The 26,145-nt window shown below is 42.2% G+C and overlaps 1 protein-coding gene across 5 annotated transcripts in view; it reads left to right on the plus strand.

The window, feature by feature from the left end:
• Positions 1-26,145, plus strand: part of SLC19A1 (solute carrier family 19 member 1) — a 180,279-nt gene that overhangs the window by 49,745 nt on the left and 104,389 nt on the right. The window contains exons 1-2 of one of the 5 annotated variants that reach the window (XM_078681463.1): positions 12,081-12,311; positions 14,920-15,161. In XM_078681463.1, coding sequence (XP_078537589.1) covers positions 14,958-15,161 — 204 coding nt within the window. In that variant the 5' untranslated portion in view covers positions 12,081-12,311; positions 14,920-14,957. Of the gene's footprint in view, positions 1-12,080; positions 12,583-14,916; positions 15,162-26,145 lie in introns of those variants that run through there. The other 4 variants (XM_078681466.1, XM_078681464.1, XM_078681462.1 and 1 more) reach the window with 4 other exon arrangements.

Below are 26,145 nucleotides of genomic sequence, written 5' to 3' on the forward strand. Positions count from 1 at the left end.
GAGACTTTCACAAATCTTTCTAATTGCCTATACCACTCAACAGGCTTTTCTCTCAGTCGAGGAAAATCATTCATAAATGACAATATGTCTTGTCGTGACCAAGGTATATGAACCATACCACCTCCTGGTACCTCTCTTATTGGAGATGCTGAGGCAGCATCAACTGTCACTGGTTCGTTTCCAGTTTCTCTCACAGGATACAATGGCAATGCAACATTCGCCCTTGCATTTTCATCTTCCTTCTTTTTAGCCCTTCTTCCCTTCCATCTATCTAATTCTCCCCAACATCTCAATGTTTTTATCAACTCCGTGATCTGCAATAATTTCCCTAAACATTCAGATTTTTCAAATCTTTGTCTGTAAAATCTAACCTATATGTCTTTTGTAATGCTTTCGACTTCTCAATGTCAACTCCATACATTTGGGCAACGTCTGCAAAGGTCTTATGTAAGCCTCTTGCTTTTCTTGTACTATTTTTACACCAAAATAACAATTCATCATCCTGACATCTGCTCAATCTTTCAGGGCGAATAGTACCTGCAATCATTTCTTCTAAGTCTACTTTCAATTTGCTCACATCTATATATACATCCTTATTCTGCCCTCTACAGTCTGGTGCAATCTCTCTAATCCACACATCTAATTCTTCTGGTGACGGACCCACCGATCTCTGTACATCTTCACCCGTATCACTACTTGACCTGCTAGATATCCGTTGATTTATTCTCCGATCAATCTGCATCAATTTCTTGGGATCTAATTGTGTATTTTGTCTAGGAGTTTCAATCTCCCTTGAACCTTTATTTGCATTTGTAACATTATTTCCACAAACTCCTGTTAATTCTCTGTAGTCCTAATGAGAATGTTCATTAGATCTCACCGGAACGTTAAAGCCTGCACTGGCCCTCTTTATATACTGGAACTATTGGACCAATTGTTACCGAAACTGATAACATATCTGGGTTATTTGTCAAATTCATTCTCACTAACTCTTCTCTATTTACATTTGGAATCGGCCTTTCATTATTAGGTATCCCATGCTCTGTCTCTTCAATTTGAATTAAAGGAGCATTCGGTGAAACACTCAGAACACTCACATTCATACTATTCTGTTCCTCTTGCTAAGGAGGAGGTCTATTAATCAATAACTCCTTCAGGAAATCCTCGTCAATATCATCTGTACTAGCATTTAGTGCTTGCGGTTCAGTATTTTTATTTTTCTCTTTACACTTTCCCCCTTCAGTCTCATCAGCCTCTCTTAACAGTGAATAATCCATTTGTTTCTAGAACGGTACCTCTTCTCCACATTTTCTTGTGAGCATCCCACGTTGCTTCTGAGTATCTGGTCACTGTATTTTTGTACCTATTTTGCTGTCTATCTCGTTCTCTTTTATATGCTTCGTAATCTCATTCTTCAAGAGCTTCGTACTGCATAGGTCTCGGACTTGGGCTAAAGTTATTAATTTCTCTCCTCAAATTCTCTAAAATCTTGGTGTCAAAAGTGCCATACTCTGGAAATTTTAAATTACCATCTTGTTCTGTATATTTCGTCCAATTTCCTAACCCAATTACAAGTATGCTATTCCTTTTCTATCGCCATAAATGCTCTGGGCGATCCATCTGGAGGTATCGGAGTTGCTTCACTAATCACTATGGGTTGACCTTTACAAAATAGTTTTTTTACAACTTTATTAGTTTCATGTTTCTTTCTCAAATCTAAAAACTCGTATTAGTAAATAAATCTACAAATCTCACTTCTGTGGTATTTTCCATCTACTTCCAATCAAAGTTATTTTCGCTGTCCAATCTCAGCGCGACTCACACTAACTAACCAATAGCAGTGCGTCACCAATGTGGCGTATCCTCGCTACTGCCCAATACCAGCGCAGCACTTTTGGTGATGTATTCTCCACTGACCAATACCAACGCAGCACTTTTTCACATCAGTTCTACTCCTTCTACTGACTCTCCCTTTACAAAATCAGCGTAAATGGTTTCAAGTGTTTTTTTACTAACAAAATAAACATAAAACACAGCTTGTCTGCTCCACTAAAAGGAAACATTTGAAAGTATGTTCATGTATTCTAAGAGAGATCTCTACACTACAGCAAAAAACCTCGACTAGCGTGATTGTTATTTGCTTTCACAAGCGGAAAATTCACGGGACTTCTCCTTTTGTGCCTCTAAAGTGACCCAAATAAACCTCTACTACTTCATTCAACAAAAGTTCCCTGTATGATACTTTCAGTTCGGCAACCGCCTAGTACCGTATTACCCGCAGACAATGCACATAAAGCTTAGTGTATGCCACACTAAGAGAGCCCGTAGGCTTATCCCGGGATCTTAGGCCAACGGCGGACCCGTCAATTCCATGAAGATGCTACAAACCTCAATGTGACCATTCCTTTGAAATTCGGCACACCTCAACGTGACATAAAGACACAAACAACAAATATCTCAACGTCTAAGTCAGTCTGTTAACTCCGTCTTTTCAAAAACACAGTAATTTTAAAAGAACTAACCATCCAATGCAACTACCAAAACTGATGTAGCTGAGGCGGGTGGGTAATAATATTCATCACTTACTATCCACACCAAACTCTATAATAGCTACGATAACATATGCATCATGTTGGGCCGATAAGGCATTATTCCACAAGTAACTGTAACAAAGGTCCTCTTACAGATCTTTGGTAGAGTGAAAAGGGACTGTGTAATTGAAATCATGTTTATGCTATTTCCCCATGAAGACCTAGAATGAAGGAAATACACTAAACAAATTTAGTCCATAACATTGGCAAGTATTTATCCATATCCATACTAATATTATAAAGAGAGAGCCCAAACCTTTGAGGCGGGTAATCTCAGTAACCACAGCACCAATCACAACACCCAATACAGCGTTGGAAAGGGCAGTTGCAGCAGAAGGACATAGGCTATGCAGACGGCCACCATATACTTTTAAAAGGTAAAAGAACCGTGCCAGCAAAGTAGTCCCTTGTGGGCGTGTCTGCGTTCTGCTGTGGGCGTGTGCTGGGGCGTGACAAACGCTGGGGGCGTGTGGTACGTTCCGCCCGTCATGCCATGTGAGTCGTAATTGCGCCGCATCAAGGGGCACACTGGAGGCGTGACACGCTGGGGCCGTGACAAACGCTGTGGGCGTGTGTCCGCGCTGTGGGTGTGTGTCCGCCCTTCATGCCATGTATAGCGCCAATTACGCAATTGCGCCACATCAAGGGGCATGCTGGGGGCCTGACAAACGCTGGGGGCGTGTGCTACGTTCCGCACTTCATGCCATCTGGGTCGTACATTAATCAGATCGTCTGCTGTGGCCGTGTGCTGGGGGCGTCACAAAGGCGTTCACCTCGAAGCGTGGTAAGTAGCCATTCGCAAGACTCCCTTGGGGGACTGCCCGTTGTCTCACACATACCGGAGGTGCCGAATGCAGTGTGTGCCTTGGCCTGGGTGCGTCTGAAAGGGCCGAACGCAGTGTGTGGCTTGGCCTGGGTGCGTCTAAAAAGCATTCGGGCCGAAGAGCGTCAGTGTGGGTCATAAAAAAAATAAGAACAGCGGGAAACAATCATTCAAGACTCACACAATTCTAATTGTTAGACGGTCGCCGCTGGCCCTCAAGCGGGGGCACACGCGACTGAGCGTGTCTGCGGGGACAATTACTGCAGCCTCTCATGCGCGCTGTTACTGAACTATCACATTAAACCAAATTACACGCGCCTGCTAACATCAGCCAGGGCTGTAGCCGGGCTCAGGCGGCGGATCACTACACGAATTACATGCGCCTGCTAACATGAACCAGGGCTGCAGCTGGGCCTCAAACAGGGGGGACACGCGCCTGCTAACATCAACCAGGGCTGCAGCTGGGCCTTAAGCGGGGGAACACGCGAATGACCGTATCTGAATACACACATTCTATTTCATACCCGGACAACGTCGGGACGGGCTGCTAGTCTCATGAATAAAGACAAACACGTTTCTTTTGATTATCACTTTGTTATTAGAATAATGAATGGTCAATCGCAAAGTCCAAATAGAATGACTTTTTAGTACACTAAATGTTAGAGTATCACAATATAGCAAAACGGATTCAAATCACAATATCAGACTCATCAAGAATAGGGGAGAGAGAACAAGTGCAGATCACAGCAGCAGTGAAAATACTTCTCCTAGGAACGGAAATTCTAATGCTCAGCGAACATTAACAGGAAAACTATTCCCACGGCCGTTGAGAATAGCAAAGGAAGCCCCATCAGCCGATGATGTGCAAAGTCTCAGGTAAGCTCACTGGATCAGCAGGTTTGCTAGTCAGAATATCAGGAATCAGAACGGCATGCAGCTCACACCACGAACGCAGGACGAGTGCCTGGAAGTCTTGCGAACAAGCCGAAGAATACCTTCCCACGAAGGTCTTTATACACTGAAGCTTCCTTCTCTTGGTTAACATTGTATCACTCTTCTCACTACATGAACATTTTCATGATGGTGTGGCGGTCTTTTGACGATGACCTAACCATTCTTTCTAAACACCCTTTTTCAAATACATTCTCCACTTCGAAGTAGGAAGTGGAATTAACCTAGCTACAATTGTATTTTTTATTAATGAAACAGTAACTTCTTAACATCCGTTTACTCTTGCTCAAACAGGATAAGAACTCAATATTTCAGACAGGTGTAGGCCAATACCTACACTCCAGGAAACAACTTGTAACACATGAAGGCCTAAAGCTAAGGACAGCATTGTTTTACGAAATCACAAGGACGGGAGTACGTAAACACATCCCCTGCATTAATTTTAGCAAAGATAGAATAGTTTCTAAAATCCTGCTGTATACTTTCACGAAGAAATGATTTCTCTTTGTCGTTTTATTTCCCTGCAGCAAAAGAGACAAAATGACACGTATTAGAAAATGCATATAAACTGTATTAATTCCATTTAGTCCTCATTGTGTTTCATTTTGTTTTACTAAGCAGGAAAATTATTGTGCTGCTGCACATTTCTCACGTTGTACACTATTTAGGTTATCGTTAGTAATTTTATTTTTGCAAATATGTTTACCCTGACTTCTGGATTTCATTGATAAAATTTTATTTCAGGAAATCAAGCTCCATCACCCTTGACCCCCAAACAATATGTCCTGGGCGTCGGGCTATAGAATTCCACATCCCTGTCTAAGGAGCAGCTAGTGTTGTTTCTAGATCTGATAGAGTTTTATACTAAATGTATTCCTAACTATGCATCTAAAGAAGCCATTCAGATGTTTACTAAAGAAAAATGCTAAATTTATCTGGACGGAAGATATGATGGTTTTATTTACCCTTTTGAAAGAAGTTGTGGCGAATGCTCCATGTTTTAAACCGTTTATTGTTGGCGAGCAGTTTTTAGTAATGGTGGATGCCAGCAACAGTGGCCTGGGTGGTGTGTTAATGCACCGAGACAATGGTAAGGCGTGGATTGTTGCATATGCTTCCAGGGCACTAAGGAATGCAGAGAAGAATCCCTCTGTGATAGAAAGGGAGTTGTTCTGCTGCTTTTGGGGTGCTGAACATTTCAGAACGATCTTGTGGGGCACTAAATTTATCATCAAAACCGATCTTAAACCTTTAGCTCACATGATGACACCAGGAGAAGGTCGTACCATGTCTGCAAGATTAGCAAGAAAGGCATCTAGAATACAGTTTTCTCAATGTCAGTAGGAATTTGTGAATGGGAAACATACATGCAGATTGCATGTCTAGATTGCCGTACCTTCTGCCGGACATGAGGAAGTAGACGAGGAAGATTTTGAAGTGGCTTTTACCTTAAGAGAGATGCATTTGATTAGTAGTACATCTCCCATTGTTCAAGAAGCAAAATTGATGGAAGAAATGGAAAAGGATGATGAACTTAAAATGGTATTGCATTGTATTTTACATGGTTGGCCCGAAGAAAAGAAAATGAATGGTGATATCATAGAGCATTTTAAAGTATGGCAAGAGTTTGGTGTAGAAAATGGTATCGTTGTTACAGGGTAACAAATTTGTGCCTCCATTTAATTTGAGAGGAAACATTATTGAAATGGTCCATGAAAGTCACATGGGCATTTCAAGCACTTAAAGGCGTGTTAGAGAGTTTCTGGTAGCCTGGTATTGATATTAATGTTGAACTCTAAGTGAGATAGCATGATAAATGTGCCCTTACCGATAAGTCTGCTAGAGCTAAGTGCACTGATCCGCAACCAATTGAGTTTCCTGAAGCCCCTTGACGTAAGTTAGGTATGGATATTATTGGCCCTTTTGCTGTATTGCCCAGGCAGGAGGCGTTTGGTATAGTACTAACCAATTATTACTCTTAAGTGGCCGGAAGTCAAGATGGTGAGGGAAGTAACATCTGAGGGGGAGGGGGTGATTAAATATTTGGATGAAGGTATCTGTAGGGAGGGTATTCCTCAAGAAATTGTTACTGACAATGGTCCTCAATTTACCAGTAAATGTATAGAGGATTGCTTTGTAAGGTGTGGTGTGAAGCATAGAAGGATTGTGGCGTTCCATCCAGAAGCATATGGTCAAGTGGAAAGGTTTAACTGTGTGGTTAACAAAGCTATCCAATTGTCTATTAAAGGATGCCTCATTTGGAGAAATACTTTATAGTCTATGCTGCTAGCATATAGAACTTCACATAATTCTGTCACTTCAGTAAGTCCTTTTGAATTATTGAGGGGACTGAAACCAGGGTCTAGGTTAGTACCCTGATGGCTAAAGATGAAACAGAAGAAAGATGACAAACTCGCCGAGTTGAATTTCAAAGGGATTCGTTGCAGACTGGAAGTTCAAAATGATACAGGATTTAAGGAATAGGAAAGGTACTCCAAGTAAACAAAGGTGGAGGTTAGTCACATGGTCCGCGTTAAGAAATCGAGGACAAATGGTAAAGGTTATGGCATCTGGTCAGATCCCATTTGGGTCATTCAAGTTTTCAGAAATGCTGTGTGGTTGATGGTGGGAGTGTTTGGAATCTTAATAGGGTATCATTGTTCAAAGGCAGAGTGGAAGGTCTGGATAATCTAGGTGGTAATGTGTTTTTAGATGTGAAGGAAGTTGGTTGCAGTAAGAAAATGGAGCCGGTGTGACTGATAAAACTAAAGTTCCTCCCAGGGATATGAGAGTGAGACACCCACCCGCAAAGTTCCAGGATTATATATTGACATAAAAACTTACGGAGGGGAGTTGTGTTGCATGCATGTGAGCCCATTCCTTCCATTGCGCTCATGCATTTGTATTAATATTTGTATTGCAGCGCCGTTACGAGACTTATAAGCGTGACCTTGTATGTGGCGGTGGCGCTCATGTCCTTTTCATATGTGGTGCTTGGAGTTGGCAACGAGCTTGCTCATGGGGAAGTGCAGGTTTTGAATGGGGCTAATTGTATATATAGCAGCCGTGTGTCGGTTTGCCATTCAACTGTTGGATCTTGCCTTTTTGAACTCGCTGTCCCTCTCCTGAAATAAACCAGCAATTCTTTTGTATAAAAGACGCTGTTTTACCTGCTTATTATTTTACCAAGCTTTACTTGCGGTGTGCATCTTTTCGTACACTTACAACTGCCCATTAGATTCTACTGGCAGTGGGTGGCAACAAGAAAAGATAAGACCAAGTCCAGTTCAGATAAGGTAGCTAAGGAACATGTTTACAGAAGAAAAGAAACTGTTAGTGCCAGCAATGGTGTAGCAGATGTTGAAAAAAGTAAAGTTCTGAGGGTGATTAAGAATTTCAGGGCTTTTTTTTAGCTTAATTTTGTTAGTAAAGAAAAAGGACAAATGTTGGCACCTGGTGATAAATTTGAGGCAACTCAGTTGGTTTCTGTAGTAAAGGTATTTCATGATGGAGAGTGTTGCAGGGATTCTGCACGTACACACAACTATGCGCAGGAAAGCGAGACCTCGGTGTATAAGGGCTAAGCCTTCCCACTACCTTAGTGCCCACGCTCCCAGGACCTACTAGCTATAGTGTCTCACCCGCACTCCTACTCTCAAACTGAGAAACCATTGATTGGACACCCCAGAACACAACACTCCTGGATCTCTAAGGAATCACGGTAACAAAACCAACCTTTTCGCTCACACTCTGGTACTTGTCCTCAATAAGATCTGACAGAGACACGAAGATAGTTTAACATATTTATTTTAACGAACGTGCTCTAAAATGCAGTATAGGTGCCACAACCAGCAGCAAAATGCATAATATCAATACAGTTAGCATTGCAGCAAGGCCATGTATCATAAAGGGAGATGTCATTTTATAAAGATAGGGGATGAAGGACTCTAAGGCCTAACCACCCTCCCATTGGTAAGCAGAAGTATTATTATATAATAGAAGATCTCTGGGCTTTGTCAGAAGACTCCATCCCTTAAGCCATAGATCGTATTTCTACATCATAGGTGTGGTTTGCTCTTCTCCCTGGAAAGGTCCCTCTCCAAGTATGTGTTTCCTAAACATGGATCCCCATAATATCAAAGTATAATTCTCCAGCAACAACAGCTGCATTGGTATGTTTTGTCTAAGTGCTAGGGACTGACCAGAACAGAATAACAAGAGTCCGTGTTCATTGACCTTTCTCACAATGTTCTGACTAATCTCCAGGAACAGGCAGAGAACAAGCACAGCAGAGAGTTCTCACGCGAAAGGCATAACCAGAGTTGTGTAAAAAATAAAGGCAGGTAGTGTTGTAGGCAAAAGCAGCATCATGGCTACCGGGCTCATGCTAACTTAAAGATGTCGACATTGTCCCTAGCGACCATGTGACAAGAGTATCCATCTTTTAGGGAACATGTTGCAGGAAGGTGATTGATTGGTTGTTGAACATGGATTTAAAGGCTGCTTATTTCATGATTCAGTTCGGAAAGGTGGACAGAGATTTCTTCAAGTCAGGCTTGCTTTGCTGGTTTTTGTGCCTTCCATTTTGATTGGCGTCCGCCTTTGTTGCTTTACCATGATTTTGAGGCCTATAGCAGCTTATCTTTGGGTGTGCATCTGATAGATAATGTATCTTGACCATTTTCTATTACTGTCCCACGATCTGGTGGAGTTGAGAAGACACTTTAATCTGGTGGTAGATTTTTTGGAAGGACTTGGGTTTATGGTGAATCTGGAAAAGTCCATTTTTCAGTCGTGCAGGCAGTTAGAGTTCTCAGGTTTTTGTAAAGATATGGTGAGGATGATGGGAGGATTCCTGTTTGGAAAGTGAAAATGAGAAAGGCAGAGGTGAAGGCTATTTTAAACAAAGATGTGAAGATGTGGTCTCCTTGAGAACGTTATCATGGGTGAAAGGACTTTTCTCCTTCATTGATTCAGGCAGTGTTCCCGAACCCTCCTCATTAGAGGGCTTTGCAGTGCTTAAAGGCGGCAAGTTTTTAGAATTTTTGTGGTACGAGGATCGGGTTCCTTTAGACAAGCTAAGGAGAAAATCCTCGTTGTTCTACAGTTTGGAAGCTTGAAACAGCCGTGCAATTTTTGGAGAGTCACTGGACTTTGTGTTGGATTCGGATGCAAGCATGTGTTATTGGGGAGCTTGTTTGGTCTCAGGAAGGTGAAGGGAGATTGAATTTGGAGGGGAAAGAGTTGCTTATCAATTGCTTACAAATGAAGGTACGCTTGTTTGCCCCACAAATGTTTTGTGTGGACTTTGAATGATGTGTTTTTGCTGGGGATGTAACGTGTCAGTGGTGCAGTATATGAATCGATTAGGAGGTAGCTGATCACTCAGCCTGACTACGTTAGTAAATACGTTTTTGTGTTTTTGTTTTGAACACAAGATAGGATTGATGGCCGGTAATCTAATAGGTTTGATGGCGGGTAATCTGCCAGGTAAGAGTAATTGTGTAGCAGTTGGAATTCCTGCTCTTTCAGAGATCACAGCGTTTGGAGTATCAATATGGCAGTGTTTTGTAGCTTGCAGGAGGTGGGAAGCCCAAATGAAAGGTCTCTTCTGACAAATCAGATGTTGAGATAATCCAGCCCTGCTCACTTTCGTGTCCTCGTACGATTGCTCTCTTTCCATTCACCCATTTACTCTCTCTGTCCTCCTCTACTCTCTCCTAACTCTCTGATCCCTTTTTCTGTGTCTCCCACCCAACCTCCCCCTCCCCTCCCATCTCTCTCTTTCTCTTGAAGACTCCTGCTCAGGCCCCGAAAATTCATAAAAAGTTTACTAGACCTGCAGGTCTAAATCAACTCTGCATAATTGTAATGAACTTGACTTCTAAACTGGTCTCAAATTGTGTGATCCTAGGCAAATGTTTTATTTAATGGAACTGCATGTTTCTTCCTCATAACATATGGGCGCATTTTCAAATAAGTGAGTTCAGGATTTCTGCTGTACAAAATAACCTCTTTTTATTTAATAGACTAAAAGTTTGCTCCATGTATAATACGTATCTGGCCCATGTGTAGGGTACACATGACCCCAGACTTGCCATTTAACCCTAATATCATTGTCATCAGGGCGGGGGCGGGAATATTTCCCAGTTCATGTTTTAAAAAAAACACACAAAAAACACTTTTAATAAAAATATTACTAAAGCATGATGTGGTAATGCACTGTAATTTACAGACCGCACATTTCCCTTTGAAATTGCTAGAAACTTTCCCACTAACATCCTGTGTTACTTATAAAAGTATTTAGTGCATAAAGAATGTTTAGAAATTGGGTTTCCGAACTGTAACCAGCCTTGATTTTTTTTTTCCTCACCGAATTTCAAAGTTTATATAAGCCCTGTCCTGCATTCACCTGCCTGAATCATTTAGAGCTGCTAAGGGCCATCAGCGAGGGAACATGTAATTCCAGAGCTGGTCTCACATACTTTATTGCCTCTTATGTAACACTTTGGATTTAAGGCCTTATGTATCATTCACAGTGCAGTCTCCAAACAAAACCCTGCTTTTGTTACAAATGACTGCTTTTTCAATCCGCCCCTTGTGCTACCTACGCTCCTCTAGATTATGGATGCTTTAATTTTAGAATTTAAAAAAAAACATTTTTGCTTCACAGTAGTTAATTGTGTTAATTGTATTGATGTTATTTGTGCAGTTTTAGCTTGTGATTAGTGCTTGTAGGCCACTTCTGTTGATGGTGTTCTCTGCAGAATCCAGTGCACTCACATGCAAGTTCAGGACCACTGGGGCATAGGCAGGGCCACGGGAATTATGCGATTCTGCAGCCGCGTTTTTTTTTTTGCATAAATATGGATTTGCCGTATAATCTGTTTGCTGTATAATCTGCAGATGTTATCAAAAATAATGTGTTTCTAGCACAAAATGGTAAAAAGTTACTAAAAACGTTGCTAACATGCTCGAACGCAATGAGAGGTCCTTTGCAAAGGTTAATGGTTTTGTTTCAGTTGCTAATTTCTGTATTTGATTGTTAAACATCTACTAAGGAGATGAAATATTTGACCAGATAGTATTATCATGTGATAGAATAAAGAAGTTATACTATCAAGAAACGTAGTGCATTACGCTGCATAACTTGTCTTTTCTTGCCACATAATTTAGTCCACACAGCCACAAAATGTGGTGCTTCCCTGCCGCTTAATTTCAGTGGCCATGGGCAAAGAAGACATGCCCACCGTGAACAATGTGTGGCCAATAATGAAATGAAAATGTAGCCATAGAATACCATCCTGGCGTTTGCTGCAGTTTCAGTACTGGGCAGTAGGCTGATCTGGTCGGTGGTTTATTTTGATATTTGGAGGACGGAGTTTTTATTTTTTGTTGTGCAAAGGATGCCTAGATTCTAACTAGTTCATTCATGGTTTGTCCTGGGTACGTTAAAAGAAAACATGTGTTCCATGTCCGGCCTTTGGAGGAAAGGTGAGTTTGGTGAACCTTGTGTCTTTTCAGTGACCGTAGTTTGGGGACTGTGGCCTCAGTTGGCTGAGAGGAGCGCGTGCCCCCGACTCGGCGCTGGGTATTTGCCAGCAGTAGGTAGATTGCAGCTCTGTTTTATGAGGCCTGACTCAGCGGATCCACGGGGGGGGAAACAGCTACACAAATCCCCGGTGTGGAGAGGCGGGAGGGGCCGGGGCGGGATTACTTGCACTCCAGCAGGAGTTCAGTACATGTGCATGAAGGGGGTGTCTAAAGTCCAGCTTGGCTTCCACATTACGCCGATCCCGAGGGTGTTGCAGCGACTCCCGGTGTACGCAGGACCCGCGTTCAAAAGCAGAGACTCGGATCTCGACGCGTAGAGCTGGTCTCGGCAGGCAAGATGTGGACGACTCTCTGTCCTCGCTGAACCCTTCCTGCCCTGAGTGCCGACCCGAGTGAGTGTGCCCGTGGCCTGCCTACGGGCATATAGATCTACTATGATTTCCGTTCTGAGAGGTCTCACAGTGGCCCCTGACTCCTCCACGCCCCTTATTGATGACATCTGTGGTTCGCCAGTGCTGCTCTGGTCGCCTGACCTCGGTGCTCTTGATGGCTTAATCGATGCTGCTGTTCATTTCCCCTCGTTGCTGTGGATGGTCCCCTCTGTGGTCCGCACCCGATCTGCTCTCGGTGTTGTGCTTATTCCCTTGTAGTAATCTCTTCCAAGTAAGACAACCAGAATAAGATATTTAGTTGTGGATTTATTCCGTAGAGAAAAGCACCACTCGTTTTTTTTTTTTTTTAATTCGTTGTATATTCCAAAAACACTTTGATGGTTTGTAGAAGTATAATGAAGAGTCCACAGTGAGTTGGTATAAAGAATTCAAAATATAAATTTCAAGGGTTGGTTCTTTATATATCCCATCCTCGTCGCCAATTTGTAGTAATCTCTTCCAAGTAAGACAACCAGAATAAGATATTTAGTTGTGGATTTATTCCGTAGAGAAAAGCACGTCCAAGTACTTCAGTGACAGATGGTAGAATCCTAACACTGGTACATTATAGAATTCTAACAGAGTTCTGTGGAACATAGAACACCAGTATTCAAAGGGAAATACAAGGGATGTCAGCATGTAAGAACAAGATATTTAAAGGGAAACACAGGATACTACATACCTCTGTCCTCGTGCTATTGAGGATTCCCTCTGTGTTGTTGAAGGTTTAGTGTGCGTTCACCTGTCGACCTGACCCCTCCTCTTGTATTATTTTATTTATCGTTTTTTTCTGCTTGACCACTAGAACTGTAGTCATTGAGTAGGACCACTCTGGACAGACCCCCCAGGATATAGCGGCATGGATTAGCAAATTTAGCGGCACAAAAATGGAAATTTAGCGGCACAAATATGGAAATTTTGCGGCAATTTTGCGGCATTATATTTGGCCATTTTTCCTACAACAAACACAGATATCTTAGTTTTTTTTGTTATTTAACAACATGAAGCTATGTATATTTGGTTTATTTACAATGTAGACACTTTGTTTCCCTCGAAAAGCAAAAGACTACCCGTCAGCAGCCCAGGGCAGCAAAACAGCGTTACAGGCGTCCCGCGTTGCGTGGGCGGGGGGGGGGGGCTAGGACCGTCGTCCCACCAGGAGCTACCAGCTATCTAGCCTGATTACATTGACCCAAGGCTTTGGCAAGGTAAACTTACACCTTTCCAGATCGTGGCATGGGTACTATGCAGTGTCTTGAAGTGGGATTTTTCTTTAGATCTGTAGCTGATGCAAGGCAACCTGTGTCCGGGTGATGTCCAGCCAGCAAGGTCCAGATGTGTGCCGCATAGGCCCCGGCCCGTCACATTTAACAATGGTTTTAGCAGAGAGTCGATTGTAATGGCTTTGCGGTATCCAAGGTGCAATGTTGTGCTGTCCTGATCCTCCCCCCTCCCCCCCCTTTCTGAGTGCTATTGGTATTTTCCTTTGAGATCACCGGTGTTGTTAGATATGAAGATACTGGTGATCCCTGGTGCTGTCCGTACTGACGATCCATCCTCCCTGCTGTTGGTATTCCGTCTCTCCTCAGTTTAGCCGTAGTGATAGTTCTGTCTTAGGTGCCGTTCATTCCTGCTTCAGTGTCCTACATACCATGGTCTGTTCCCCTGTCCAGTGCTGGGGGTGATCTTAGTGGATCCCCCTGATCTGTCTCCTTTGCCGCCCATGAACCCCTGCCCTTGTGCTTTACATACATCGACTTGAGAACCAGAATTAGTTTAAAATGTGTTTTTTGACACCCATTATGCTAACAAATAAGTACTGACAATTCCCAGAATATGATTACTTGACTGAACTTTCGCAAAGAGAAATCTCCTTTCAGTCATTACAGTTTCAAGTAGAACCCTGCAGTAAGTGAGAGCAGTGGTTATGTTTAAGTGCCCAACGTAAATGGTAACATAGCCGAGTTTTTTTAAGTCTCGACTAGGCAGCGCATGCTCTGTCTCCAAAAGACCTGTTGTGTTATATTTGTGGAGTTACTGCCCGCCCATCTCCTACCGTTGGTAAACTTCAGCGTCACTCATTTTATTTGATGCCATTAGATATGGCATTCGGGCGTCATTCCCTCTTCTTGTATTTGGCTCTCCCATAGCGAATTGACCAAGTATATGTCTCCTTACACTGCTCTTGGTTTGCAGAGCAATTTCTTTCTTTGTTTTCAAGCACTCTATAGAAGTACTTCCACATTTGTTCAGAAAGGCCCGTCAACACAGAACAAGCATTGGCAAAACCAATAGATCTTGGCAAGGCCAGAGCGATTAGCCTTGTCAATGCGAATGGCTTTTAGCCATGTTGTCTAGCAGCACATCTGCTGGTCAGCATAAATCCCTGTTATATAGCATTCCTGTAGCCCCGAATGGTGCTTGTGCAACTTTAGCAATGAGTTATGGAGTATCCAGATTTGGTGCTTGCAAGCTTGATTTCCTCTACTGGACTCAGGTTATGTACTAAACAGCAGCTGCTGCCAGGTACGTCCAAGGGTAATGGATGCATATTTTATCTTCCCAGCAGGAGGGCGCTGTAGCCTTGGAGTAACGAACAGTTAGAGAATGGCTGTAGATGATGAGGACTCTGCTCCCCAGCCTCCACCTGCGCCGCCAGCAGAGGAGCCAGTGCGTGATGTGGAAAACAAGCGCTGGAAGTTCCTGGCTTGCTACCTCTGTTTCTATGGCTTCATGACGCAGCTGCGACCAGGAGAGAGCTTTATCACCCCGTATCTGCTGGGGACTGATAAAAATTTCACCAAAGAGGAGGTAAGAAGAAGTTTGGAATTAGCCCACATTGTAGAACATTGAACCACTACAGCATTGCAGTTCACATAGACAATGCAATCCATTCTTTGTGTTGAGTCCAGAGGAAAGCAGAAACACAGATACATGGATTTCTTTTAGAGAGATTACTATATAGTGACCATCTGTTATAACTTACCTCACTTACAACCTCTGAGGTCTTACACTGCTCTGAGCTCTGTTATAAGCAGCCCTCTGACCTAAGATTTACTGAACACCTCATGAACAGTTGATTTGCACATCGTTTGCCATCTCCGTCTCATTGTTTACATCTTCAAATTTGTTGAAGGCTATTTTGTTGCATTAGTGAGCGTTTGCAGTAGGAGCTATGCATTTCCATGTGAGGAACGTCTGAATTGTTTTCTAGCTTCTCCTGCAAGCCAGTGAGATGTTATCACGCAGTTGCGTTCCAACAATCCATTTTGCTTCCAAATAATGTGGAAAATTGAGAATAATGCAAATGATTCACTAAAAGCACAGGGTTTCATATTTTATAAGATTAGATAAACAACTGTATAAATTGCTAGTATATAATCTTCAAGCAGTGGAAAAAAATAACTATTCACCTACTGGTATTGTAACAGTGCATTGAAATTTGTAGTTGTTTTAGGATGAACCAGCCAATAGACCAACTTGTATGACCCCAGGCAGTGAGTCCTTTTCCTGCAGGGTTCATTAAATGGATATAATTACTGCATGCTGTGACTCTCTTTTGCGTGTGCAGAATCAAGTGTCTCCTCTACTACGGTATGCAGACAAAATATCGATATTTAAATATCGATATACAATTATATCGAAGTTTAACCCCTTGCATGCTGATGACGGAACCGCTCCGTCATCAGCTGCGGGTGCGCTGTGCTGATGACGGAGCGGTTCCGTCATGGCCCGCTCGCCGCTCATGCGCGGCGCGAATTCTGCGCCTGCGCTGAGCGTTCTATTGAGCGGGGCGGGCCATGACGGAACCGCTCCGTCACAAGCACAGCCCAACCGCGGCTGGTGACGGAGCGCCCCGCCCCCTTAGCACTGCGGAATAGCCGCCGCAGTGAAGGGGTTAAATATCGATGGGACAAAATATAGAAGGTAAGTAATATCGATAAATTTAATATCTATATTAGTAATATCGAAGTTTTAAATATCGATGTCAGTAATATCGATGTTAATAATTTCGATGTTACTATTATCGATTTTTAAATTATTTTTGTGTATATTATTATGTATTTATTATGAATTTATTTTTTGTAATTTAATAAAATTTTGTATTTTAGTACTGTAGCGGGTTGTGGGTTTATAGGGGAATAGGGTGGGGAGTAATTTAATTGTTAACTTAATTATTATTAGTAGGAATTATAAATTAATATTTATTAATTGATAATTATTTTTAATTAATTGGTAATGAATTTAATTAATTGATTAATTGATAAATATGTTCTGTAGCGGGTTGTGGGTTTATAGGGGAATAGGGTGGTAAGTAATTTAATAATGTTAAATTAATTATTAATTAGTAGGAATTATAAATTAATTGTTAATAATTTTTGAATAATTGGTAAATCATTTTATTTAATTGATTAATTGATAATTATGTTTTGTAGTGGGTTTATAGGGGAATAGGGTGGGAAGTGATTTAAATGTAATTAAGTAATAATGTTCTTTAATTAATTGTTTGGTTAATTATCTAATTGTTAATTAATTATTAATTGTTAATTAAATAATATTAAATGGTATTTTTATTATTTTTTTAATTACATATATTTTGTTCACATGTTTTTAATAATTATGTATTGGTATTTGTAAATGGTTTATATATATTTAATAATTTATATTTTTATTATTTAAAAGAAAACATTTATTTATAAGTGTTATTTTTACCCCTACGCTATCCAACATTTTCCCTACTGTTGCACTCTCTGGAGTGGGAATAGTAATTTTTACCCCTACGCTATCCAACACTTTCCCTACTGTTGCACTCTCTGGAGTGGGAATAGTAATTTTTACCCCTACTCTATCCAACACTTTCCCTACTGTTGCACTCTCTGGAGTGGGAATAGTAATTTTTACCTCTACGCTATCAAACACTTTCCCTACTGTTGCACTCTCTGGAGTGGGAATAGTAATTTTTACCCCTACGCTATCCAACACTTTCCCTACTGTTGCACTCTCTGGAGTGGGAATAGTAATTTTTACCTCTACGCTATCAAACACTTTCTCTACTGTTGCACTCTCTGGAGTTGGAATAGTAATTTTTACCCCTACGCTATCCAACACTTTCCCTACTGTTGCACTCTCTGGAGTGGGAATAGTAATTTTTATCTCTACGCTATCCAACACTTTCCCTACTGTTGCACTCTCTGGAGTTGGAATAGTAATTATTACCCCTACGCTATCCAACACTTTCCCTACTGTTGCACTCTCTGGAGTGGGAATAGTAATTTTTACCCCTACGCTATCCAACACTTTCCCTACTGTTGCACTCTCTGGAGTGGGAATAGTAATTTTTACCCCTACTCTATCCAACACTTTCCCTACTGTTGCACTCTCTGGAGTGGGAATAGTAATTTTTACCTCTACGCTATCAAACACTTTCCCTACTGTTGCACTCTCTGGAGTGGGAATAGTAATTTTTACCTCTACGCTATCAAACACTTTCTCTACTGTTGCACTCTCTGGAGTTGGAATAGTAATTTTTACCCCTACGCTATCCAACACTTTCCCTACTGTTGCACTCTCTGGAGTGGGAATAGTAATTTTTATCTCTACGCTATCCAACACTTTCCCTACTGTTGCACTCTCTGGAGTTGGAATAGTAATTTTTATCTCTACGCTATCCAACACTTTCCCTACTGTTGCACTCTCTGGAGTGGGAATAGTAATTTTTACCCCTACTCTATCCAACACTTTCCCTACTGTTGCACTCTCTGGAGTTGGAATAGTAATTTTTACCCGTACGCTATCCAAAATTTAATTAATCAGTTTTACATTGTTATTAATTGTTATTTATATTATTATTTTATGTATATAATTTTTTTTGTAATTTATTATATTTTCATTTATTTATAGGTTATTAAAATAATTATTTTAGAGTTAATATTAATTAAGTATATACTGTAAGAAAAAGTAAAACCCAAGCTACACCAACGTCAGTATTTTCACATGGAGGGGCGCATAAATATTCTTACACACAAATTACTTATTTTTTTTCCCCTTTTTAGGTCTCGCCTGTCGATGCGCATGCGCATCGAGCTTGCGAGCCTATTGCGGCTTAAACAACCTTTAACTAGCAAGCAAGGAATCGTGGCGATTCCTTGCAGTGCCCGTGACTTTTAAGCTCAATGCGCATGTGCATTGAGCTTAAAAGCGCGTGCACAGCCGCCCACATTCCTCCGACACCTTTGAAGTGAAGCTTAGCTTCACTTCAAAGGCCCGGCTTCTTCACACCCACATGCCGCTCTCGCTCTCCCCGCTCCGCCCCCTCCCCTGCCCGCCGTGTGACCTCGGCCACAATAGCCGTCTTAGCTTGAGATTGCTCTTCCACAGAATTCACTCGCACTTTCACCTGTGCAGATTTCTAAAAAGTCGGCGTAGATTGCAATGAGTGTGCCTGCCATGGTGTTCTTCCTATTACAGAACTAGCGTTGACTGCCTAGGTACACGGAGGCTGCATTCTCAAAAAAAGCCAAGGAAATATCACTGCGACTCTTTGGTACAGCGGGAGAGAAGCTACAATAAAATTCACTGCTTGCTGCAAACTCTCCCCATAATGCTTTGCAGGGCCTCGCCTTTAAAATATATTTTCAACCATATCTCTGCCGAGGCTGTTCTTACAGCGTACCTGTTCTTCTCAGTTAAACATTGCCACAATAGCCGTCTTAGCTTGAGATTGCTCTTCCACAGAATTCACTCGCACTTTCACCTGTGCAGAGAATTCCTGTGCTTGTGAAGGGTGGCATGATGGGACAGAACCTGCCTCCTCCTTCAAAGACAGTTTGAAAGGATGCAGCAGTCTGCCAAGTCTTTTCACTCTGTAACTTAGTAGTGCAAATGGTGCTGTGTTTCGGCCCTTCCGTTAGTTTTTGCCCTGCCCCTGCCCCCGCCTCAACCCCATCCCTCCCCCCCCCCCCCCCCCCCCCCCCACTGGGAGCCCCTCACTTCATCTGCATCAGGGTGCGCTTCCTGATGTAAGTACTGTTTACCGAGCATGGAGCTTGTAAACCTTTAATTCACGTGCTTTTCCTGGATTGATCTTTAAGCCTGAAAACAATATGTTTCCCGTGAAGGGCGGAACTAGCTGTCTTTATGAGCGGAGCTGCATTCAGAAAAGGGAGTGTTATTTTATTTTATTTCATTTTTTTTACGGAGTGCGTAATTGGGCTTATTCCACGCATTTGTGTGATTTACCGCTTTTTAGACTGAAAGACTCTTTTCCTTTGATAATTGATTTTTGCCTACTTCATTCTTGTGTGCTGGAATCTTCTGGCTCTTGCAGCTTGATGTGTCATCAGCCGGGTTGGGTCCTTCCCCACCCAAAACAGAGCCAGCAAATCTGTGCCTCGCCAAGTATGCAACGTCAGCACGAGTGCTGGGATATGGCCCTTTGCTGCCAAACAGCTCTCCGATGAGGCCTGGCCGCAACTTATCCTGCTCTGAAGGCATGGATCTTTTCAGAGCCCAGCACATCAAAGGGCTTCTCCTCCCCTAATTATTCATGGCCGGCCACAGGCCGGCCGTACTTTCAGTTTCCCGAAACGGCTTCTCCTCACCTAATTAGGGGAGGAGAAGCCCTTTGATGTGCTTCACACCAATGCGCCTCACAGTCATTCCTAAGTCAGTACTCTGCCTCTGCCCAAGACCTGCCTTCTAACACTTTGAGCCTCGCAGGCAGGCCTGGCCAATTGCTGCTTGTTTGTATTTGCTTCGGCTGCCATTCTCAGACTCCACGATCTGCTCATGTGACATGGTTGCTCCACAAGACGCTTTACACATTACACTCATCTGCCTGAAGTGGGAGAGCATATGTCATAAGTACATATGTCCTCTTCTTTTGCCTCTGAGTTTTAAACAAGCAAAGCTGGACCTTCTGTACTTGCAGTTTCACTTCTAATGTGTGTTGTTATTTATCATGATGTTTAGCTGAGGTGTATCACGCTCGTTCATGAGTTTGATCTTTTCATACTGTGAAATGTTTTCTAAGTTGTTTTTGAATGTCTTACCGCTGGAGGTCTCCCTGTGCTACATTTAGCCACTCACACATGCAACGCCACTCACACATGCAACGCCACTCACACATGCAACGCCACTCACACATGCAACGCCACTCACACATGCAACGCCACTCACACATGCAACGCCACTCACACATGCAACGCCACTCACACATGCAACGCCACTCACACATGCAACGCCACTCACACATGCAACGCCACTCACACATGCAACGCCACTCACACATGCAACGCCACTCACACATGCAACGCCACTCACACATGCAACGCCACTCACACATGCAACGCCACTCAACCACGCAACGCCACTCAACCATGCAACGCCACTCAACCATGCAACGCCACTCACACATGCAACGCCACTCACGCACGCAACGCCACTCACGCACGCAACACCACTCACACACGCAACGCCACACACGCAACGCCACTCACACCCACGCAGTGCCACTTTCAGACACACAACGCCACTCGCACCCACGCAAGCCCACTCTCACACACGCAACGCCACTCACACACGCAACACCACTCACACACGCAACACCACTCACACACGCAACGCCACTCACACCCACGCAGTGCCACTTTTACCCACACAGCACCACTTTCAGACACACAATGCCACTCACACCCACGCAAGCCCACTCTCACACACGCAACGCCACACTCACCCATGCAATGCCAATCACACACGCAACGCAAATCACACACGCAACGCCACTCACACACGCAACGCCACTCACACATGCAACGCCACTCACCCACGCAACGACACTCACTCAAAGCCACTCACACCCACGCAGTGCCACTTTCACACACACTGTGCAGTGCACAATAGGTCTCGCAGTAGGAAAGTTGGAGCTATTGGTTTTGTAAATGACAAAGCCCTTTATGTTTTTAAAATGAAAACAAAAATAAAAGGCATTGTTATTGGCAATTGTAATAGCTCCAACTTTCCTACTGCGAGACCTATTGGCAACGCCAGCGCTTGTTTTTTCTTTTCCCCCCCTCCAACACCCTGTATCCACTAAGTCCATACGAAATCTCAGTGAAATCAATAAGATAGTCCAATCAAAGCTTCTGTCTTGAAGTCTGTTTTTTTAATTTCCACAAGTTCACGATAATCCAAGTTACTTCGTGACGTTGGTGTAGCTTGGGTATTACTTTTTCTTACATGTGACCTGGATTCGGCTGAATCCAAGGACTAACTGACACTTTGGTGGGTAGGTGTCATATACCCTTAAGCACCCTGGCCTTGGTTGCCATAGATACTATCAAATTATCTCAGCACAACTGGCATAATTTTGGAGATGTGCGGTTTAATGTAAGCAAACCCATAATCTATGTTTATATAAGTATATACTATGTACTATATTTTTATTATTAGTTTTTATTACATTATTTATTAATTGTAAATATTATAATATATTTTTAACCATGTTTATTATATTTATAAGTATTATTTTGTTAATATTACATTTTATTTAAATAAAAAAACGATATTTTCTAAAAAACGATAGTTTTGACATCGATATATATTTTTCGATATTTTTGTACTTACCTTTTTAGAGATAGGATCCCGATATTATTGTCCTCGATATTTTTGTTGCGATATTTTGGTACCTCGATATTCTTGTAGTAGATATTTTGTCATAGATTCCTCTACTACACCATTGTTTTTCAAGGGGACAACTGCCCTGAGGGCAAGGGTTGGGTCCCGTGTCGGTGAACCTGTTTTTCTGTTCCAGCTTCTAAGTACTTTCGCTGAGGTTCAGACTGGCAAGAACTACAAACCTATACTTTCCTAAGGTCCATGAATTCACCTGAATGCTGTCCTGGTGAGATAATTGTTCCCTGAGCCTAATGTTCGTTGAAATCTAGGTTCTAGCCCAAAGGAGTAATTAAGATATTTGATGCCCTGTTTCTGCCTGAAAGTACTAAGGCCTTCTGGAATATCTTAGTTTTACATTTTTTGTTTTATCTGTTTGTAAAATAAACTCCTTTTTTGTTTTAATAAAGTAAAGCACTGATTGCACATTGATGTTATGGATAACAATTTACTATTCCATACTGATTTTGAATCTGACCATCTCCTGGAGTAAGTGATGAGTTTCCACCCTCACTACCCTTAGCTTAAAGGGAGTGTGTAGGCTATCCAATACGAGTGCACAAGTATTGAGATCTCTGGGTGCCATAGTTAAACAACAGTGCCTGCAAAGAATGCTGCCAATTAACCACTGACCCTAAGAGATGGCCTCACAGTTTATCTCGTCCATTTCTGTTTAGAGTGCCTTAGGCTTGTTGCTACTGACTTGGGGTGAATCTTCATGATTGTAGCTGCGTAAGTGGAATGGCTGAATAGAGACTAGCTCTCCAAGCGTGTGTGTACAGAACTGCAGCTACAGACCTTGAGCCTGGAAGCTAGGAGTGGGCAGAACGAAACTGGAAGCAAAGTGAAATGCATTGAAAACAGTGTAAGTGTAAGGCCTTTTTTGGTGTATTGGGTAAGATTTTTTTTATTTAATGCATGCTGCAAGAAGAGTACTCTCACAGCTTAGGGTCAAATATGTTATGTTATGATGCACCAGACATTAAATAGGCTGACATTCGATGCACTGCTGCAATCAGAGTAGGGGTATATATATTTGTATCCACTGCTTAATGAATCCTCTATACTAACAATGCATGCTGCTCTTTGTACACTTGTGGACAAGATAAAGCCCTGTGCTATTGTTGAATCATTTGCATTCTCAATTTTCCATATTGTGTGGAAGTAAAATGGTTACTAGGGCGATATCATGTATGGGCACTGATACCCAAGGGACACCAATACTATTGTACTATGAATAATTCGGTTATTTCCTGTAGGCAGTTGTCTGTCCAGGCAGCCAACTTTGTGGCAAAGGTTTAAAAAATAGATACAGCATGGCCTAATTTAATACTTAGACGCAATGCATAGTCTGTGCTATATCTTACAGCCTAGTGAAAGAATCTGTTAAAATTATACGCTTGAACTAAAATCTGACATTTCTTTCTGTAGCAGATATTTGACTCCCCATACCTTTTATAGTATTTATGCTATAGGTGTCACATTTTCAATAACAATGGTCTTGTGGCCAGAATTGTTCTAAGGGATCTGCTCAGGTCAGTTAATAGAACTGCTGGACTTTTTAGGTATAATTCTTCTTTTTTTAAATTTTTTTTATAACGTTTACTTTGTTTGGGCTGTGAAAGTGAAGTCTGTGGATGGAGGTGGTGGACAAAAAGGCAATGTGGCAACCCTGCTATGATGTGTTTGGTCCTCAACTTAAATCACTTTTCGCTCTGAGTGCTGCTTGGGAACTCTGTTAAAGCCTCCCCTCCAAAAATATACCTGCCTAAACTCGCCAAACAAACACCATTGGTCTCCGCAAATTAAAATCAATTGAAGTGTTTAACCAACACCATGAGTCTGTCAGTGGTGACATGGTGGTACAGAGCAAAACCACATAAGGATTCAATTGTGTTTAAAAGATCTCAGTGTAGATATGTGTAGTAATGGATTACAAGCCATGGTGGCGACCTTACGGTGTTCCTTTTTCTAGCAGCTTTTACTGCCATGAACATTGGTCGACCTATACATTTGCCTGTGGCAATGGTGCCCAGTCGTCCCCTAGGCTTCCGCACTGGGAACTTGACTTAAGAATTCGTAACCAACTAAATAGCTCGGAATGATATCTTCTGTGGCCTTTTAATGACTTTATTCAAACCGTTTGGAAATGAGGACACTCTGATCGAGTCAAGTGAACAATTGCCATATGACAAAGAGCAGCACAGGAGGGTCAGGGACAGCTTCACTAGAAAAGAGAGAACCTACTCGGAGGAAAGTGGTACACGCAGCATTGCCAAACAGGGACCACTGCCACCTGAAGTATATTTCCTATCTTGTGCACCCATGACTACATGTCCCACTGAATACCACCCTTCACCAATGTGTCTTTAAAACATACATTCACAGCACACATTTGCACCCTCCCTGCCTGTATCTCAGCTAAGGATAGGCAAGGGACCTGGTTATGGGGAAATGGGGTGGATTTTTATCAAACAGAGCAGGTAGGACGTCTCCCCACACTATGATAGGCAAAATGCTGCCCTCTGACTAGAACCATGCTACCTAGGATTGGCGGTCAGTAGCTACCTAGCTATGCTGACTAGCAATAGATCAAAAACCTGAAGCACTTCCAAGGAACTTGCAATTGTTGAGGTAATTGATGGAAAAACATAGGGCTGGCCAGAAAAGCAAAACAACATCTTTCCAGTCTGTTCAGGTGGCGTTCGTCCAAAGAGTAAAAAAGAATCCTGGAGTGTAAAAATCAAATGACCAGCGGAGTTGTTATGCAACATTCAGCTGCACATTCCTCAAGCCATTCCATCTGTATGAAAAGCCTGTACTCCCTGTTGTTTCCCGGCGCTGCTACTGTGAATTCATCGCATTTCTAGCTCAAATTAAAACCTACAGGTTTGGTCAGGGTTGTATTCTTTGTAGCCATAACAAGCTGAAACTCTTATTCTCTGGATCAGCATCCTCAACTCTGTCCGAGTATACAGTTTGAATACCATTGTGCATTAGAGTGAAGAAAGTTTAAGGTCTTCAATTAATCTTTAGAAGTTGGGGCGAACCAAATCAGAAGAACGACTTTCAGTGTCAGACTACCTTAGTTAGGGAAGTGTGTTGGCTCACTGCAACAGGGCTCTACGAGTCCCTTTGTTTTCACACATACTCATTACGTAGATTTAGTATTTTCAGTCCCTCTCTCCCACATGGATAGCCCATGTCATGTAAGACACCAAAGCAGTTTTTATTTTTAGCCAACTGAATATTACAGTTTATGAATTTTAGTTTTGCGCTAGCCATTACAAATAAATGCTTACAACCCAACATGGCTATGTAGTCTATTCGGTCCCAGGGCAGTCAGAGGTTTACTGATCCCCAATTATAATAATTGAGTTAATTTACCGCTGGTGTCCTGGGGCCAAAATATGAATGTATTCTGCCTGGATTATTGAAGGCTCCACTTTTAGCACATGACTCGGAGGGTAGCCAGGTTCAGCAGCCAAGGCATTACTCCGTCATATAGTGTGAGGTTGGAAATTCAGAGTGCAACTTGCTCAGCAGTATCAGTCAATAAGGTCAATGTTCAGTTGGCTGTTTCCTTTTGACAACAAGACTATTTTAATGCATAAATGTAAATTACGATGCACAAAATTAGGATTGCCAACCACTTGTATCTTCAAGCAGAGATCAGGCTCCGAACAGTTATATAGTTAAAGTTAACATTGTGGCCTGTGCATAATATTAGTTTGTGGTCCTGTAAGAATCCACAGTTTAACCAAATCCATCCTTTCCAATGTTATGGGACCAGAATACAGTAGCAGTTTCACAGGGTACACTTCATAAGGCTAAAGTAATGGTGACCGGGTTTCAGTTGCAGTGATTTAATTTTGTTTTTTTGTTTTTATATCAAAGATTTTGTTTGCATTTGCAAAAGAAAATATTAATCAACAAGAACACTTTAATGCATTGCTGAGGATAATGTTGTAGTGTTTGTAGATGGACCAAACTGACCAACATCTATTCTTTAGTTGTATTCAGAAAATGTAAATCCGTATTTGTAAAGCGCAAACTACTAACCCATACGGGTCTCAAGGCGCTGGGGCCACCGTGGAAATTAAGTGACCTATCGCCCAGAGTC

This window comes from Lissotriton helveticus, chromosome 3_1 (genome assembly GCF_964261635.1).
Source record: "Lissotriton helveticus chromosome 3_1, aLisHel1.1, whole genome shotgun sequence".
Taxonomy (NCBI): domain Eukaryota; kingdom Metazoa; phylum Chordata; class Amphibia; order Caudata; family Salamandridae; genus Lissotriton; species Lissotriton helveticus.